This window comes from Indicator indicator, chromosome 12 (assembly GCF_027791375.1).
Source record: "Indicator indicator isolate 239-I01 chromosome 12, UM_Iind_1.1, whole genome shotgun sequence".
Lineage (NCBI taxonomy): Eukaryota > Metazoa > Chordata > Aves > Piciformes > Indicatoridae > Indicator > Indicator indicator.
The window spans coordinates 24,050,325-24,067,212 of record NC_072021.1 but is presented as its reverse complement, the minus strand read 5'-3'; the positions used below and the strand labels follow the sequence as shown (position 1 = coordinate 24,067,212).

At 54.3% G+C, this 16,888-nt stretch overlaps 1 protein-coding gene and 1 pseudogene across 1 annotated transcript; both read left to right on the top strand.

Moving 5' to 3' along the window:
- The first annotated feature begins 3,823 nt into the window (after positions 1 to 3,823).
- On the top strand, positions 3,824 to 8,477 carry LOC128970292 (feather beta keratin-like; annotated as a pseudogene).
- A 3,955-nt stretch (positions 8,478 to 12,432) lies between these two features.
- Positions 12,433 to 16,578, top strand: GFUS (GDP-L-fucose synthase). Its single transcript, XM_054385409.1, has 11 exons — positions 12,433 to 12,455; positions 13,447 to 13,608; positions 13,696 to 13,810; positions 14,007 to 14,135; positions 14,209 to 14,282; positions 14,505 to 14,638; positions 14,772 to 14,836; positions 15,045 to 15,111; positions 15,213 to 15,292; positions 15,455 to 15,554; positions 16,152 to 16,578. Exons 1-11 carry the CDS (start codon positions 12,433 to 12,435, stop codon positions 16,205 to 16,207), a joined length of 1,005 nt encoding a protein of 334 aa, XP_054241384.1. The 3' UTR covers positions 16,208 to 16,578.
- The last annotated feature ends 310 nt before the right edge of the window (positions 16,579 to 16,888 follow it).

Genomic DNA, 16,888 nt, shown 5'->3' with positions numbered 1-16,888 from the left:
GGGTGGGGAGAAAAAGGGCCATAATATCTCTCTTACCTGTTATGTGCTGAAGAACATCTCCACAGAGCAGCACTGCAGGGCTGACACGAGGAGTCTGAAGCCCTTCACTTGCCCACAGATATGCCTGGCCTCAGTCCATCCACGCTGCCTCTGCTGACCCCTCTGTAGAACCTTCCTACTCTCGTGCTCGTCACCATTCCTACTGATGTTGGTGCTGCCTGCACACTTACAGAGGGTGCCCTTGATTCCTGCACACAAAAAGGGTGGAGATACCAAAGAGGTCTGCCCCCATTTCTGAGTGCTGCAGGACACCACTTGTCAGTGGCCACCAACTGCAATCACCTCCATCCACCACCACTTTTTGGGCCCAGCCATGCTGCCAGTTTGCTACCCAGTGCAGAGGACACAGGTCCAAGCCAGCAGCAGCCACTTTCTCCAGGAGGCTGCTGTGGGTATAGGAGTCAGAGCCTTTGCTGAAATTCAGGTCAAAACCATCCCCAGGTGCTCCCCTTTTCACTCTGTGGATCACTCTGTCACACAAAGAGATCTGGTCACCAAAGCAGGACTCGACTTTCAAGAACCCCTGCTGAACAGGGCCTGATCTCCTCGTTGTTCTCTACATTGCCTTCAATAAAGTGCTCCTGCAGACCAGCCTCACGTGCCTCCTCTGCCTTTATTCTCACAAGCCTCTGCCAGCCTCAAGTGGGACAATATCTTGGCTCAAGAGGCCATGAGCATGGGTGGAAAAAGGGCCACAAGATCTCTCCTAGTCAATATGTCCTCCACAACAACAGAGAGCAGGCAAAGAGGAGCTTCCATGATCCCCTTCACTTGCCCACATAGCAGCTCAACCATGCCCATGAGCTTCCACACAGGCAGCTGACACAAGCTGCCAGGGCATCAGACACCTGGAATCAGAGAATCACTTTGGTTGGAAAAGTTCCTTTTTATTATTAAGGCCAACCGTCAACCCAACACTAACGAGCCCAGCACTAAGCCATGGCCCAAAACTCTGGAAACAGGAAAGGCTCTGCCTGAACCTCTTCCCACTGGCCTCAGCTCTCCAATCCAGTCTGTCCATGTCCCTCTGTACAGCCTCCCTACCATCAGCACGTCCACACTCTGCCCATGTGGTGTCAGCTGCACACTGAACGAGGGTGCCTTGAGCCTCTTGCCCTGAACAGCAACAAAAGATCTTAAAGGGAACAGGCCCCAGCACTGAGCCCTGCAGAACACCTCTTGTGACTGGCCACCAACTGGATTGAACTCCACTCTCCACCACTCACTGACCCCAGCCACACAGCCATTTCTTTACCCCGTTCAGAGGACTTGAGTCCAAGCCATGAGCAGCAGCCAGTTGCTCCAGGAGAATCCTGTGGACATGGGGGCAAAGAGTTGACTAAAGCCCCGACAGAGAACACCCAAAGCTTCTCCCTCAGCCACTAACTGGGTCACCTTGGCAGAGAAGGAGATCAGGTCAGGCAGGCAGGACTTGGCTTTCATAGAGCCTTGCTGGGCAAGCTCGATTGCCAGTTGTGCAGCGTGTGCTGAGTGATGGCACTCAAGATGATCTGCTGCATGACCTTCCATGGATCCAAGGCCAGAGCAACAGGCCTGTAGCTCCCCAGATGCTCATTCCAGCCCTTCTTCTACATGGACACCACATTTCTCACCTCCAGTCAGCTGGGATCTCCTCAGCTACTGTGAATTGCTGAGAAAGGATGGAGGGTGGCTTGGAGAGAACTTCTGCCAGCTCTGTCAGTAGTCCCCTGGGGTGCACTCCAGGAGGCCCTACAGACTTGTGTGTGTCAAACTGTGCCAGGAGGGCACTGAGCGTTTCCTCTTCAACTCTGGCGGATTCCTTCTGCTCCCATGCCTGTCTTCCAGCTCAGGGGGCTGGGTACTCAGAGGACAACTGCTCTGTTGTTACAGCCTGAAGCAAGGAAGGCATCAAGTGCCTCAGCCTCTTCCTCGTCCTTGGTCATCATCTTGCCCCAGATCCAATAAAGGAAAGATTCGTAGATCTGCGTTGGCTGTTAATGGCAGCAGAGAATGATTTTGTAGTGCCCTTCACAGCAGCAGCCAGACGCAGCCCTAGCTGGGCTTTGGCCCTGCTCATTTTCTCCCTGCACAGCCTCACAACATCTTTCTCAGAAGGGACTCTGACAGCCAGGCTACTAAAGAGGGCAGGGACTGTCCTCTGGACGGCCAACACTGCCTCTCCTAAATTCTCCATGAGGTGGAAACAGCATCACTGTGTGATTGCTGTGCCCAAGATGGCCTCCAGGCTCCAGCTCACACACAGGTCCCTCTTTGATTACAAACAACAGGGCCAGAGGAGCCATTGTAGGACTGTCAGGAAATGAGACCCCCTGGCCACAAGGCAGCCACAAACCACAGCACACCAGTGCCACGCCATGACCTCACTGCTGACATCCCACCTCTGCTGGGCTGGGCTCACCTCTGCTGCCAGCCCTGACACATAAAGCCAGATAGCCTTGGTTTCCTCCATCTAGCCCCACACACCTGTGTGTGTCTCTCTGGTGTCATTCATCACTGAGCATTGCCCTGTAGGTTACGGGAGCTTCACCTAGTAGGCCATCCCTGTCCTCCAGATCCGGGCTGGCCACTCTGAAAACAGTCCGGAGAAGACTTTCAGGGCCTCAGCCTTCTCCTCATCCTCAGTTACCATGAAGCATTACACAGCCAAGAGAGGCTGGACATTCTCCTCAGTCCTCCTCATGTTCCTAAATTCTTTGGAGAAGACAAAGGCACTTTTGCTGTGGAATGTTGTTGTCATTCCCAATACAGGCCACTACTGGGCAAGGAATGAAGGCACGGACCTCATCCATATAGCAACAAGATTCCAGAAATGCAGAGAGCAGAGAATCTCAGAACTTCGCCCCAGAAGTCCTTTATTGCTGCACTGTAGAATCCCCAGCATTACAGAGTCTCAGAGTCCACCTTACAGAAGAAATCCCTGAAACCCTTAACAGACGAAGCAGCTAACAGAAGTCTCAAGCATATCCCTAGCAGCATCCCTACACTTGAAGCCCTAGCCAGAAGGGGTAGCTAAGTAACAGAAGCAGAAGCCTCTAGCAGTGCTAACAGAAGCCTAAGTCCCTAATCATTGATACCTCAGTGCCTAACCCAAGATAAGTATTGCTCAGAGTGGCTGTTTTTTTCTACTCTTTGTTATCAATCCTTAACCAGTAAAATCCAACCACATATATAAGCGAAAATCTTTTCCCAATAAGAGGTGTCAGCATGTCAAGGAGGTGGCTTCAGCAACACATTCCAATGCAAGGGTCACAAAGTGAGGATGTTGTTCTTGGAACTCACGGAATGTTAAGGCTTTGCTCTATGCGATGTGCTAAGGAATTGGCCAGCTAAGGAATCATGCACTCTGCACGCGTCCAGCAGCTGCCCTCTGAACAGTGGCTGCAACAGTGGCAGAAGCTGCAACAACTCTAGTTGGGCTTTGGCCTCTCTAATTTTCTCCCTTCATAACCTCACAACACCCTTGGAATCATCATGAGTGCCCTGCCTTGGCATCCAAAGGTCAGGAACTCTCCTTCTCTTGAGGAGCTCCAGCCAAAGTTCTCTGTGCATCCAGCCTGTCTTTTTCCAATGCCTTCTCTTTCTCCTGGAAGTGCTCAAGAAACCTGTGGACATGGCACTTCGGGACCTGGTTTAATGCCCATGTGGGGTTAGGTTGGTGGTTGGACTTGATGCTCTTAGAGTTCTTTTCCAAACAAAACAGTTCTCTGATTCTGTGATTCTATGACTTGCTGCTGAGCCATCAAGAGGTCCTGCTTGAAGAATGTCTGTTCATGCCTGGTCATGCCTGGTCATCCTGGACTCCTTTGCCCTTCAGGACTGCCACCCAAAACACTTTGACAAGCAGGTTACGAAACAGGGCAAAGTGTGTCCTCAGCAACTCCAGGGTGGCAGAGCTGCTGACCTCACTGCTTACTCCTCGGAGAACAGAAGACTCCACCATTGTGTAATTGCTGTGCCCAAGATGGCCTCCCAGGCTCCAGCTACCCCTGCTGAGGGCCCTGCCCACCACCCCTGACACCACACACAGCCTGCAACAGCTCCTGCAACACAAGCCCCTGCCATGATACCAGCTCGCCCTGCTTGCCCCTCACACCGCCTCCCTTCCCCTTGCTGCTCCTGCCTCTGGCCTCTGCTTTGCCCTCAATAAACTTCTCCTGCACACCACCCCAGCTGCCTCCTCTTTCTTCTTCTCCCAAGTCTCTGCCAGCCTCACACAGGACAACGTCTAGGCTCCAGAGGACATGAGGGTGGGTGGAAAAAGGGCCATAAGATCTCTCTTAGGTACTACAGCCCCATCAACAACAACAGAGTGTGGTAGAGGAAGGCGTCCACAACATAACTCTAACCCCTCACATGGCTACATCCTGCCTTCGACACACTTCTGCCCACACCTCTCACACAAGCTCCCCATGGCACCACACTCCTGAACAACTCTTCCCTAGCACAATTACCCTGCCCATCACAGAGAACAGAATCTTTAGTGCACTGCCAGCCTCTGGAGATCTTCTCCAGCTCAAAATGCTCAGTCAGGCCCAGCTCAAGCTGCTCTCATCACCATGTCCAGTTAGGTTTTCGGTATCTCCAGGATGGATTCTCCAACACCTCTCTGTAGAGAAATGGCCAGAAGATAAAAGGCCATGAGCTGCACAATCCAAGGTAAACTAACTATAAACAGGCTGACTTGTCCTTGAGAGGCTGATAAGAGAAAGCTTGGCAGAGCAGTAAACAGGAGATGAAGCCAGGTGTTGGAACTGCAAGGCAGAAAAACATTGCCGATAGCATATTGCAATCGGCGTACAGTAACGGGTGTATGAACAATGTATGTCAGCCAATTGCAGGTTAAAGTTATTCGTGTGAACAGCACATAATGCTATAAAAGCCTGTGTCTTATAATAATAAACGAGCAAGATTCTGAACTCATATTGGGTCTATGTCTTGCCTCTGGCTGAGCAGGACTTTAACTCATATTGAGTACATGTCCTGACTCTGGACAATCTCCTACACCTCTCTGTGCAGCTGGTGCCACCCTCACACTGGAAAGGTGTTGTCTTCTCTTCCAAGGCAATGGCATCTCTTGCCAGCTTTCTCCATGCCTGTCTATGTGCACTCATGAGCACAGTCTGGCTGTCCTGTTCCCAGGTCCTCCCATCAAGGAGTTTAGTCACAGTGATGACATCTCCTCTGCATGGCCTTTCCTCCTGCCTGAAAAGCCTCCCAGCTCTCTCAGCTTCCCCTCACAGGAAGGACCCTCCAGTCCCTTCAGTGCCTTTGTGGCCCTGCACTGGATGCTTTCCTCCAAGTCTGTGGCCTCCTGCCACGGGGGAGTGATCAGCTGCACACAGGACTCCACACAGCTCTGCTGGTGGGAATATACTGGGCCACACTGCTCTGGCAGGGCCACCCTACATTGTCTTCTGGTTCTGGCTACAAGTGCAGTGAGGTGGCACCTCTGGGACTGTCTTGTCCTGCTCATGGGGCTGCGAATGACTCCCTAATTGTTCCAGGAACTGCTGCTGACTGGGAACCACACCTGGAACTGCTATTGCCTGGATCCTGGCCCTGAAGGTGTCAGAATCACCTGACATGAATGGTGGCCATAATGGAAATGCACTGACCACAGCCAATCACTTCCCAGTCCTAGAAACATCCATCCCAAGGGAGGGGTTCCTTGCCCTCACCATTGATTCCAGCAGACCTAAAGGACTGAGCAAGCCTGGGACACTTTGCATCCAGTCACACCAGGATGCCTGAGAAGTTTAGAAAGCAAGAGGCTCCATTCTGAACCTCCTGACTCAATGGCAGGCTCTCCATGAACCTTTGATGCCTTCCGCTAGGCATCATCCCTTGCCCAAGACTGGGACTAGGAGTGGATCTAGCAGCCCCTGAGCACTATCAGGAGTTTAGGGAGCAAGGAGGTCCTCTTGGAACCTCATGACTCAGCAGGAGGCTCTCTGCAGTAGTTGCTTCGGTGTCTCTGGTCTCTCTGGGAATCATCCTAAACCAACTCCAACTCCATGTCCCTTGTTGTGTCCCTTCCATGTAGTCAGTAAGAGTGACCCTTCCATGACCTTTGTTCAGGGGCACCTTGTCAATGGCACATGCATACCTCTTGTTGCTAACCCCTTTGGCAGGGGATCGCTGAGTGGCTGGAAATGCTCCTCTGGCGCATGGGGGTCTCACCAGCACTGCAGAGAGAATAAGATCACCTCCCACAGCCTGCTGGCAGATCCCCTCCAACTGGACTTTGGGCCACTCATCACAAACCTTAAGGTCCAGACCTTCAACTGCTTTGCAGTCACCTCATTGGCCGCTGACACGCCCCACACATGTTGCACTGTCCAGGGGCATACAACGGAGACAGCATCAAAGGTTTTATCATACCTCAAGGTGAACATCAACCTCATCCACACAATAAGTCACTCCAAAGCAGAAGACACAATAGTGCTCAAACCTGAAGTCCTCTTTGCAAGCCCAAACCAAGCACTCCCCATGACTTTCTTGTCCTCGTGGGGCTGGCAGTGCTTGTCTGCATGAACAATTCCATCCTCTGTCCTGACAACAACGTCAGACTCACCATCCATTTGGCCCTGAAACCTCAAGCCTCATCTTCAAGACACAAGGGCTATGAGCTCTCTTTAAGTCCCAAAGAACAGCCTCAAGGCACCATGGCTATCCCAAGCTAAGGCACAGTGGCCTCCCAAGGTCAGCACTCAGCTCCCTCAGCAATCCTGCCCACACCCAGTCCCCCACCACTCCTTCCCAATTCCCTTCATCTTCCTCAGCTTCCAGCATTGCTTGCCTGACAAACAGCCTGGAAATGTTCACCTGGGCTCGTGGCCATTGCGCAACCCTTAGCAGGAAGCCCCCAGCACCAGGACCTGGGGTCTGCAGCCACGTGCTGCACGCTGGCCCCCAGGGAGGAAGGCCAGGTCTGCACACAGCCTCAGCTGCACCTCAACCTGGCTCAGTCTCAGAGAAGACATTCAGTGCCTCAGCTTTCTCCTTATCCTCAGTCATCATGAAGCATTACACAGCAATGGAGGCTGGATATCCTCCTCAGCCCTCCTCATGTTCCAAAGTCCTTGGAGAAGACAAAGGCACTTCTGCTGTGGCAGAAGCTGCAACAATTCTAGTTGGGCTTTGGCCTCTCTAATTTTCTCCCTTCATAACCTCACAACACCCTTGGAATCATCATGAGTGCCCTGCCTTGGCATCCAAAGGTCAGGAACTCTCCTTCTCTTGAGGAGCTCCAGCCAAAGTTCTCTGTGCATCCAGCCTGTCTTTTTCCAATGCCTTCTCTTTCTCCTGGAAGTGCTCAAGAAACCTGTGGACATGGCACTTCGGGACCTGGTTTAATGCCCATGTGGGGTTAGGTTGGTGGTTGGACTTGATGCTCTTAGAGGCCTTTTCCAAACAAAAGAGTTCTCTGATTCTGTGATTCTATGACCTGCTGCTGAGCCATCGAGAGGTCCTGCTTGAAGAATGTCTGTTCATGCCTGGTCATGCCTGGTCATGCCTGGTCATCCTGGACTCCTTTGCCCTTCAGGACTGCCTCCCAAAACACTTTGACAAGCAGGTTACGAAACAGGGCAAAGTGTGTCCTCAGCAACTCCAGGGTGGCAGAGCTACTGACCTCACTGCTTACTCCTCAGAGAACAGAAGACTCCACCATCACTGTGTGATTGCTGTGCCCAAGATGGCCTCCAGGCTCCAGCTCACACACAGGTCCCTCTTTGATTACAAACAACAGGGCCAGAGGAGCCATTGTAGGACTGCCAGGAAATGAGACCCCCTGGCCACAAGGCAGCCACAAACCACAGCACACCAGTGCCACGCCATGACCTCACTGCTGACACCCCACCTCTGCTGGGCTGGGCTCACCTCTGCTGCCAGCCCTGACAGCATAAAGCCGGCCCAGAGCCTCTCTCCCTCACAGACACCTCCTGACTCCTTCTCCTGCACTCTGCTCCCTCCACCAGGTCAGCCTCCAGCCCCTGCCCCTCCTTCTCCTGCCCCACCGGCACCCTCTCTCACACCCCCACGCAGCCCCTGCGCTCCCTCCTCACCCTCTCTCTCTTCCAGGGCCCCTCCACCCCACACCCATGGCCTGCTACGACCGCTGCCGCCCCTGCGGACCCACCCCGCTGGCCAACAGCTGCAACGAGCCCTGCGTCAGGCAGTGCCAGGACTCCCGCGTCTTCATCCAGCCTTCCCCCGTGCTGGTCACCCTGCCAGGACCCATCCTCAGCTCCTTCCCCCAGAGCACCGCCGTCGGATCCTCCTCAGGGGCTGCCCTGGGCACCGAGCTCAGCGCCCAGGGACAGTCCATCTCCTCCGGCGGCTTCGGCTACGGCTACGGCTTGGCTGGCCTGGGCTATGGCTGCGGCGGCGCAAGAGGCTGCTACCCCTGCTGAGGGCCCTGCCCACCACCCCTGACACCACACACAGCCTGCAACAGCTCCTGCAACACAAGCCCCTGCCATGATACCAGCTCGCCCTGCTTGCCCCTCACACCGCCTCCCTTCCCCTTGCTGCTCCTGCCTCTGGCCTCTGCTTTGCCCTCAATAAACTTCTCCTGCACACCACCCCAGCTGCCTCCTCTGCAGCTTCTTCTCATGGACAGGCCTCAGCAGGCCTTGGGGGTGGATCAGAGGGGTCCACAAGAGCTCTCCTCAGAAATATGCCACCAGCAACACCACACACTGGTACCTGGGCGATGTCAGGAATGTGACACAGTCCCAGGAGTGCCTGGCTTGAATCAGCAAGAGTGTGGCCAGCAGGACCAGGACAGTGACCATGCCCCTGTACTGTGGGGCACTGCGGAGGCCACATCTTGGAATCCTGGGTTCACTTTTGAGGCCACTCACTCCAAGAAGGACATTGAGGTGCTGGAGCAGGTGCAGAGAAGAGCAATGAAGCTGGCGAGGGGTCTGGAGAACGGGTCTAGTGAGGAGCAGCTGAGAGACATGGGAGTGTTCAGCATAAAGGCGGCCCAGAGCCTCTCTCCCACACAGACACTTCCTGATGCCTTGAAAAACATCCTCAAGAGCTCTCCTCAGAAATATGCTGCCAGCAACACCACACAGTGGCACCAGTGGATTGTCAGAAATGTGACCTATCCCCATCAGTGCTCCACATGACAATGCTCTCCTACACAGACCTCTGGCCAAGTCTCTCTGCAGGTGCCCAGCTGACTATCAACCTTGCTGTGGAACCCTGAGCTGATGCAGGCCTAGATCTTTTGTGGACAATGTGCCTGCCTACAGTGTCCTCATTCCACACAGGTGACTGTCCCCAGGCCATGGTCTTACCTTCCTATGGGACCCTCAACTGACCCTTTGGGCAGTACCCTCAGGACACCTTCTCCTCTCCACTGCAGGGTCTGGACTAGCATCCTCCTTGCTGCAAGGTCCCTAGAGCACCTGTGAGGGGTCTCCAAGCAACCAACTCTCTGATCTGAGGTCACACAGAAAGCCTCCCCTGTGACGTCAGCTGCCTGCTCAATGTGGGCTCCCTGAGGGCCTGAGGACCAGAAGCAGAAGCAGGCCCATGACCCTGCTTGGCTGGGCTGGTGAGGCTCCCGTGGGGCTGCGTGGCCAAGAAGGTGGCAAGGCTGGCACACTCCCTTGTCCCCCCCCCTCTTACCTCTCTGCCTTCTAACCTCAGTGCTTAAACCTTGACTCTTGGCCACCAAAGATTTTTGGTTGTCCCCCAGTTGCTTATCACCAGGTCCAGGCACTCTCTCTTCTTTTTTTGTATTTTGCATGCTCTGTAAGAAGTCTCCTGCAAACCAGGTGAGACAGGAGCTTAGAGTCCCCAGGGCTGTTCTCACCACTAAAATATTCATCAAAAGAGATAAGATAACATCTCCAGAGCAGCTGGAGTTCAAAGAGCCAGAGAGCTCTGCACTCAGCTGGAGTCGGCGTCACTTCAAAGAGGGACCTTTTGCCTAGGAACAAAATTCTTCTCTGAAATCAAAACCAAACATAACCTGCCTTCAGGAGGTCTGGCCTCAGCCAAAATCCAGAAGTTCACAGAATCACAGAAACATTCAGGTTGGAAAAGACCCTCAGGATCACCAAGTCCAACTAATAACACTGCTCTACAAAGTTCACCCCTAAAGCACATCCCCGAGCACCACATCCAAATGACCTTTAAACACATCCACTCAACTACCTCCCTGGGCAGCTCATTGCAATGTCTGACTGATGACAAGGATGTTCCTGAGCAGCAGTTCCTCCTGATCCCATGAACCAGGAGTCTGCAAAGGGTCCAGTTCCTTCCTGTCCCACTCCAAGTCAGAAGTTTTCCACTCCAACTGCTCCTGCTTCTTAATTCCCACCATAGAACACCACCTATTGTTAGGATGAATAAAGCATCTAGAAGCCATGGCTGTTGGTCCTACTCCCATTCCAGTCTCCACTCTGTGGCTCTTCCAGATTGTCCCATGATTTAGGGCAACTCTTCCATTGCCACATTAACGGGAGGACCTCCCAGCCCCTATGGAAACTGGTGGGATTTGAGCTTCATGGAACAAATTGGACTTTAGCTGGCCAAAGTCACACATGGAGGGAGGACATGACCTGGAAAGAGGCCCACTTTGGTGTATTATCTACCTAAAAGCATGAAAAGGAGCCACAAAACTGAAGGAGAAGGATGTGCAGAGCTGGTGTGTCCTTACCTGGGCTCCTGAAGTTTGGCCACATCCATGCAGCATCATCACAATCTGGCTTCCATGCTGGGATGGACTGCTTGAAGTTGCTGTATCATCACCTGTGCTTCTGAAGTTTGGCCACATCCATGCAGCATCACCACAAGCTGGCTTCCATGCTGGGATGGGCTTCTTAGAGCTGGTGTGTCCTCATGTGGGCTCCTGGAGCCTGGCCGAGCCATGCAGCATCATCACAAGCTGGCTTCACATTGCATCCAGGCAGCTTGTACCCATCTGCCCCACTTTCCTTCCCAGCTGACCTTCCCAGATGACCTAATGGGTCTCCTGCAGGCTTTCATCCTTAACTCAGAATGTCTTGCCAGATAATATCAAAAGGCTGGGTGATATTTCATTAAAAAGAAAGTTCTGCCACATCCATGTGGTCACTACAAGTTTACTCCTCACCCTTGTGATCTTCCTTCACGCCCTAATGTTGCTCTGCTTATTAGCTCCACAATTAACATATTTTAATCTGGCACCATCATTTTTCAGCTGCTGTCACAGCAGCTCTGGCTACAACACCTCCCCGTGACTCCTCAGCTGAAACAGGGCCAAAGGAAGACTCCAAAGTTCCCAAGATGCAGACAGCAGCTTTTATGCTCCTACCAGCTCCTGGAAAAATCTTTCTTCTTTGTACTTCTGTACATCTAATGTCTGTCCCATTGCTGGAAGCGTTCAATGTCCCATTGGATGAGGCTCTGAGCAACCTGGTCTAGCTGAAGATGTCCCTACACATGGCAAGAAGGTTGGACTAGATGATCCTTGAAGCTTGCTTCCACCCCAAACCCTTCTACTCTCTAATTTTACCAAGAGGTGAGCTTGAAGCGTGGATGCAACTGGACGTGATAGGGGAGTTGTGTTTCATGAGGAGTTAGCCAGCATGGAGAAGGAGCTTCAGTGCTTCATCCCTGGCTCCACGTGTGAGGTCAGCCAGGACATCCAGCACCATAGCAGAAGATCTCATTAGGCTGGATTGAAGGGTTGAGGCCATTGGGATGAGGTTCAACAAGACAAAGTGCTGGGTCCTGCACTTGGCTCACAACAACTCCATGAATACTTCAGCCTTGGGCCAGGCTGGCTGGAAAAGACCTGGAGATGTCGGTCAAGAGCAGCTGGAGATGAGCCAGCGTGTGCCCAGGTGGCGAAGAAGGCCACCAGCAGCCTGGCTTGGATCAGCACAAGTGTGGTGAATGATCACCTCGCTGTGCTGAGCTCTGGTGAGACCCAACCGTGAGCACTGGGCTGCTTCGCTCACTAAACCCTTCCGCAGCCCAACCCTCTGTGCCGAGGCCTTTGCCTTGGGGAGGAGCGGCAAGACCTTGCAGCCCTTTTCCCCTGCACGCCCTTCCCATCCGCCGCTCCTCAGGCTTGCAGCAGCCGCCCAGGTGTAAGCGATGCGTGGCAATGGAGGTGTCCCCGGTGCTGGGGCAGCGCCGGCAGAGGCCTGGCCGCGGACTCCATTTCCCAAGGAGCCGAGCGGCGGCGCCTGGTAATGGCGGCGGCGGGGGCGGTGGGAGGCGAGGCCGAGCCCTGCCGGGTTGAGCCGAGCCGGACCGAGCGCTGCCGAGCGGAGGCGAATCCCGCGGCCGAGCCGTGCCCCGAACCCTAGCCGAGCTCCGCCGAGCCGCCGTGGGTACAGCCGAGCTCCGCCGAGCCGAATGCAGCCGAGCCCCGTGGAGAGGTGAGATGGGAACCCCATAGGCGGGGGGTTGGGTGGCAGTGGGGGGCTCCTAAAGAGGGGGACAGTAGGGAGGGGTGGGTCCAGGCCGTTTGAGAGGCCCAGGGGGTGCCTGCAGTGGGTGGTGGGGGAGGAGGAAGGGGGTCAGGCCCGGGGTTCGGGGTGCAGGCCTGAGTGTAGGCCTGAGATTTAGGGTGCAGGAGATCTAGGATGCAAACTTGGGGTCCAAGGGGAGATTTGGGGTGCAGGAGGTGGATGGGGTGCAGAGCTGGGGCCTGGGGTACAGAGAGAGGCTTGAAGTGCAGACCTGGGATTTGAGGTGTAGGAAAGGTGTGGATGCAGACCCGAGGTGCAGGCATAGATTCGGAGTGCAGGCCTGGGGTGCTGAGGGAGATCTGAGGTGCAAGAAGAGATATGGAGTACATGGGGACATTTGAGGCGCAGACCTGGAGTTTGGGGTGTAGGAGAAGATCTAAGGTGCAGGGGTGCAGAGCTGGGGTTTGGGGTGAAGGGGAGACATGGGGTGCAGATGCCAGATTTGGGGTACAGGAGGAGATCTGGGGTGTAGACCTGGGGTGCAAGAGGACATTTGGGCTACAGGACGAGCCTTGAGGTGTGATCTGAAGTACAGGAGGAGATTTGGGGTGCAGACCTGGGGTGTAGAGGAAGACAGGGGGTAAACCTCTGTTTCCAGAGGCTGGGCGGTGCCACGTGGCAGGAGCTGGCCGTAGCCCAGGTGCCACCTGGCCACCAGCCAGTTTCATTTAGTAGAAGCTGCTGCTGCCAAGTTCCTGCTGCCATGGGTAGGCTGTGTCAGCTCCAAACACATCCATGCCCCTTTGCTTTTTTGGGTGAAAGCCACCCAGGTGACCCCACGAGCCTGGCACATGAGTGATGCTCATGGGTGCCCATTCCCAGGGGTGGGGCTGAGCTTGGAGGTCCTTAGCAGGCTGCACCTGGAGGTGACCCCAGCCTAGCTCTTGCCTCTCCACAGGGTTTTGGCCATGACAGAGGTGACAGGCCCCGTGGCCAAGCGCATATTGGTGACAGGTGGCACCGGCTTGGTGGGAAAAGCCATTGAGAAGGTGGTGGCTGATGGAGAGGGGCGGCCAGATGAGGAGTGGATCTTTGTGTCCTCCAGAGATGCTGACTTGACGTGAGTTGACTACTTGGGTATAGCCTTTGGAAACCCTCCCCAGGCTGCTGTCTCAAGAGCACTGAACCCCAACGTTTCCAATCCCAGGAATGCTGCAGAGACCAAAGCCCTGTTTGAGCTGCACAAGCCCACCCATGTCATCCACCTGGCTGCCATGGTGGGAGGCCTCTTCAAGAACATCCGCTACAACCTGGATTTTTGGGTGAGCTCTTGGCAAAGGGGCAGTATGGGGGTTCCTGAGGATGCTGCAACCCCCTGCCCTCCCCTGGTGGGACATGAGGACATGGCTTGCTCTTCTCCTAAAGTCAAACCAGAGTTTCCTAGGTTTCTGGAGTTCTTAGCTATAGGGGGAAAGAACTGTGAGCATCTCCCCTGCTGATAAATCTCTTCATCCCCAGAGGAGAAACATCCATATCAACGACAACGTCCTGCACTCAGCCTATGAGACAGGGGTGCAGAAGGTTGTCTCCTGCCTCTCTACCTGCATCTTCCCAGACAAGACAACCTACCCCATTGATGAGACCATGGTGAGCATCTCCATGCTGCTGCTCAAAGCCAGAAGTCATCCCTGGTCCCCTAACTCTGCTTTCCTGCCCCCAGGTTCACAATGGGCCACCTCACAGCTCCAACTTTGGCTACTCCTATGCCAAGAGGATGATTGACATCCAGAACAGGTACGTGAGGGACACAGGAATGTCCTTGGAGGCTGTGAGCACCCTCTAGTTATCAGGGCAAGAAGATTCCTCTGGAGCTCTCAGGAATAAAATCAAGTTGGGAAGATCCTCAGCCGATGGAGATACTGTGGGCTGGGGTCTTCTGGGGACAGCTCTGTTATCGGAGGGGTGGGTGATTTGGGCTGATGAACAGCCCATTTGCAAGCTCCTGCTTTCACCCAGGGGTTACTTTGAGCAGCATGGCTGCCGCTTCACTGCCGTCATCCCCACCAACATCTTCGGGCCCCACGACAACTTCAGCATCGAGGACGGCCATGTCTTGCCGGGGCTCATCCACAAGGTCTACCTGGCCAAACGTGAGCATGGTAGAACTTCTTAGAGCTTGTCTCGGAAGGGTTGGGTTGAGTTTTACTTTCCCTGCCTGCTCCATGAGCTGCTCTGCTGGTGGAGGTGGCTCCAATGTTCAAGGATGTGATGTTCTTCCTGCAGAGAGTGGCTCCGCTCTGACCGTGTGGGGCACAGGCAAGCCCAGGAGACAATTCATCTACTCCCTGGTACGTGTGGCCTTGGGGACCACTTGCCTCCCACAGCTTGGGGAGGGCAGGGGATGGGGCTGGGAGGGTCTTTGTCTGGACTCCAGCAGCTTCTGAGCCCACCTGGGCTGTCCTGGGCAGCGTTGGCCATCCTCAGGGTTGGGTCCCCTTGTGATGGGAGGGCAGGGGGACAGCAGCCACCCCCCAAGAGTCATCTGCCCCTCTGCAGGACCTGGCCCGGCTCTTCCTTTGGGTCCTGCGGGAATATGATGAGGTGGAGCCCATCATTTTGTCAGGTAGGTCCTGTCACCCCCCCCCCCCCTCCACCAACAACAAGGGGCTCCAGCCCCTTCCCAGGAAGATGGAGGAACAGCCACCATTATGCCTTTCTCCACAGTGGGAGAAGAAGAAGAAGTCTCCATCAAGGAGGCAGCAGAGGCGATTGTGGAGGCCATGGACTTCAAGGGAGAGCTTCTTGTATCCTTCACCAAAGGCTGGGCCCCTTACTCATGGGGCTTGCTGGGGGGATGGGCACCCCACTTTCCACCAGCAGCCATGGGGCTGCAGAAAAGACGGTATGATCCAGAGCATCCCTTCCACCATGCCAGCTTTGGTTTCCCTTAATCCTTGCCTGCCCAGTTTGACACCACCAAAGCAGATGGGCAATTCAAGAAGACAGCCAGCAATGCCAAGCTGCGGCGCTACCTGCCCAGCTTCCAGTTCACACCTTTCAGGCAAGGTGAGATGGGGAGAACTCCCTGGCACAGAGGTCCTACCTGCTGTGATTATCCTTGGTGACATCAGGGTAGTCCATCTATCATGAAACTCTTGGAGCAGGTCCAGAGCAGGCCACAGAAACATTCAGAAGTGCTGGAGCACCTCTATTGTAAGGGATAGGCTGAGAGAGGTGGGATTGTTCATCATGGAGAAGGCTCCAGGGAAACCTTCTGGTGGCCTTCCAGGACTTAAAAAGGGCTTATTAAAAAGATGGGGAAAGCATTCTTAGTAGAGCCTGTTGGGACAGGACAAGGAGTGATGGTTTGAAACTAAAACCAGGGATATTTAGGCTGGATTCAAGGAAGAAATTTTTCATAAAGAGGGTGGCAAGACCCTGGCCCAGGTTGCACAGAGAGGTGATAGATGCCCTATCCCTGGAACCATTCCAGGTCAGGTTGTTTGGGCCTCTGAGCAACCTGCTCTAGTTGCAGATGCCCCTGCTGACTGCAGGGGGTTGGACTAGATGACCTTCAAAAGGTCCTTCCCAATGCAAACCATTTGATGACTCAACCAACTTCACTGCCACTCCCAACCCTCATCTCATCTTCTCCCTCCCCAGCTGTGAAGGAAACCTGCACTTGGTTCAGTGCCAACTACACCAACGCCAGGAAGTGATGCGCCAAGGCAGAGCTGGGACCAGCATCTTCTTCATCTCAGGGTTGCCCTTTGCTGGGGCAGAGGACATGGCTGGGAGAGTGGTGACATCTCCAAAGCAAAATGGGGATTGAAGCCCAGTGAGGAGCCTCCAAGTTCCTGCCCGCTGCTTGGAGCAGGGTGGGCAAAAAAATAGCATTGGGCCACCCCCAAAAGGGTTCCCAGACCAGGTGGTGCAGCCAGCTGGAGCCACTGCCATCACCTTGACCATGGCCAAGATTGTGGGGGTGGTCCTAAAGCTCCTCCCAGCAAGGCCCCAGCATCAGGATAGGGGGGGACCAGAATGGGAAAAGCTCCAGCTGTCAATTGAGCATTTATTGAAATATATGCAAATGGAGTAAAAGTGGTGGGACAAGGAACATCTGCCCAGCAGCACCAGCTCATGCCCATGTTGAGTGGCACCCTTAGGGTTTGAGCACCACCACATATTCTCCACCAGGATCTGGAAGAGCCAAAGAAAGTTTGAAACCCCTCTGGGAGGGGGTATAAGGTCAAACATGAAAGAGTCCACAGCCAGGCTGCTGCATGAGGTTCAGCTGGTGGCATGGATGTGGCAGAAGCCCTGCCTGGAGGTGGCTTTGTTCTGGCATGGCTGCCCAGCCCTGCTGAGGCCCTGGCATAGGGACTGTGGGGACAGCAAAG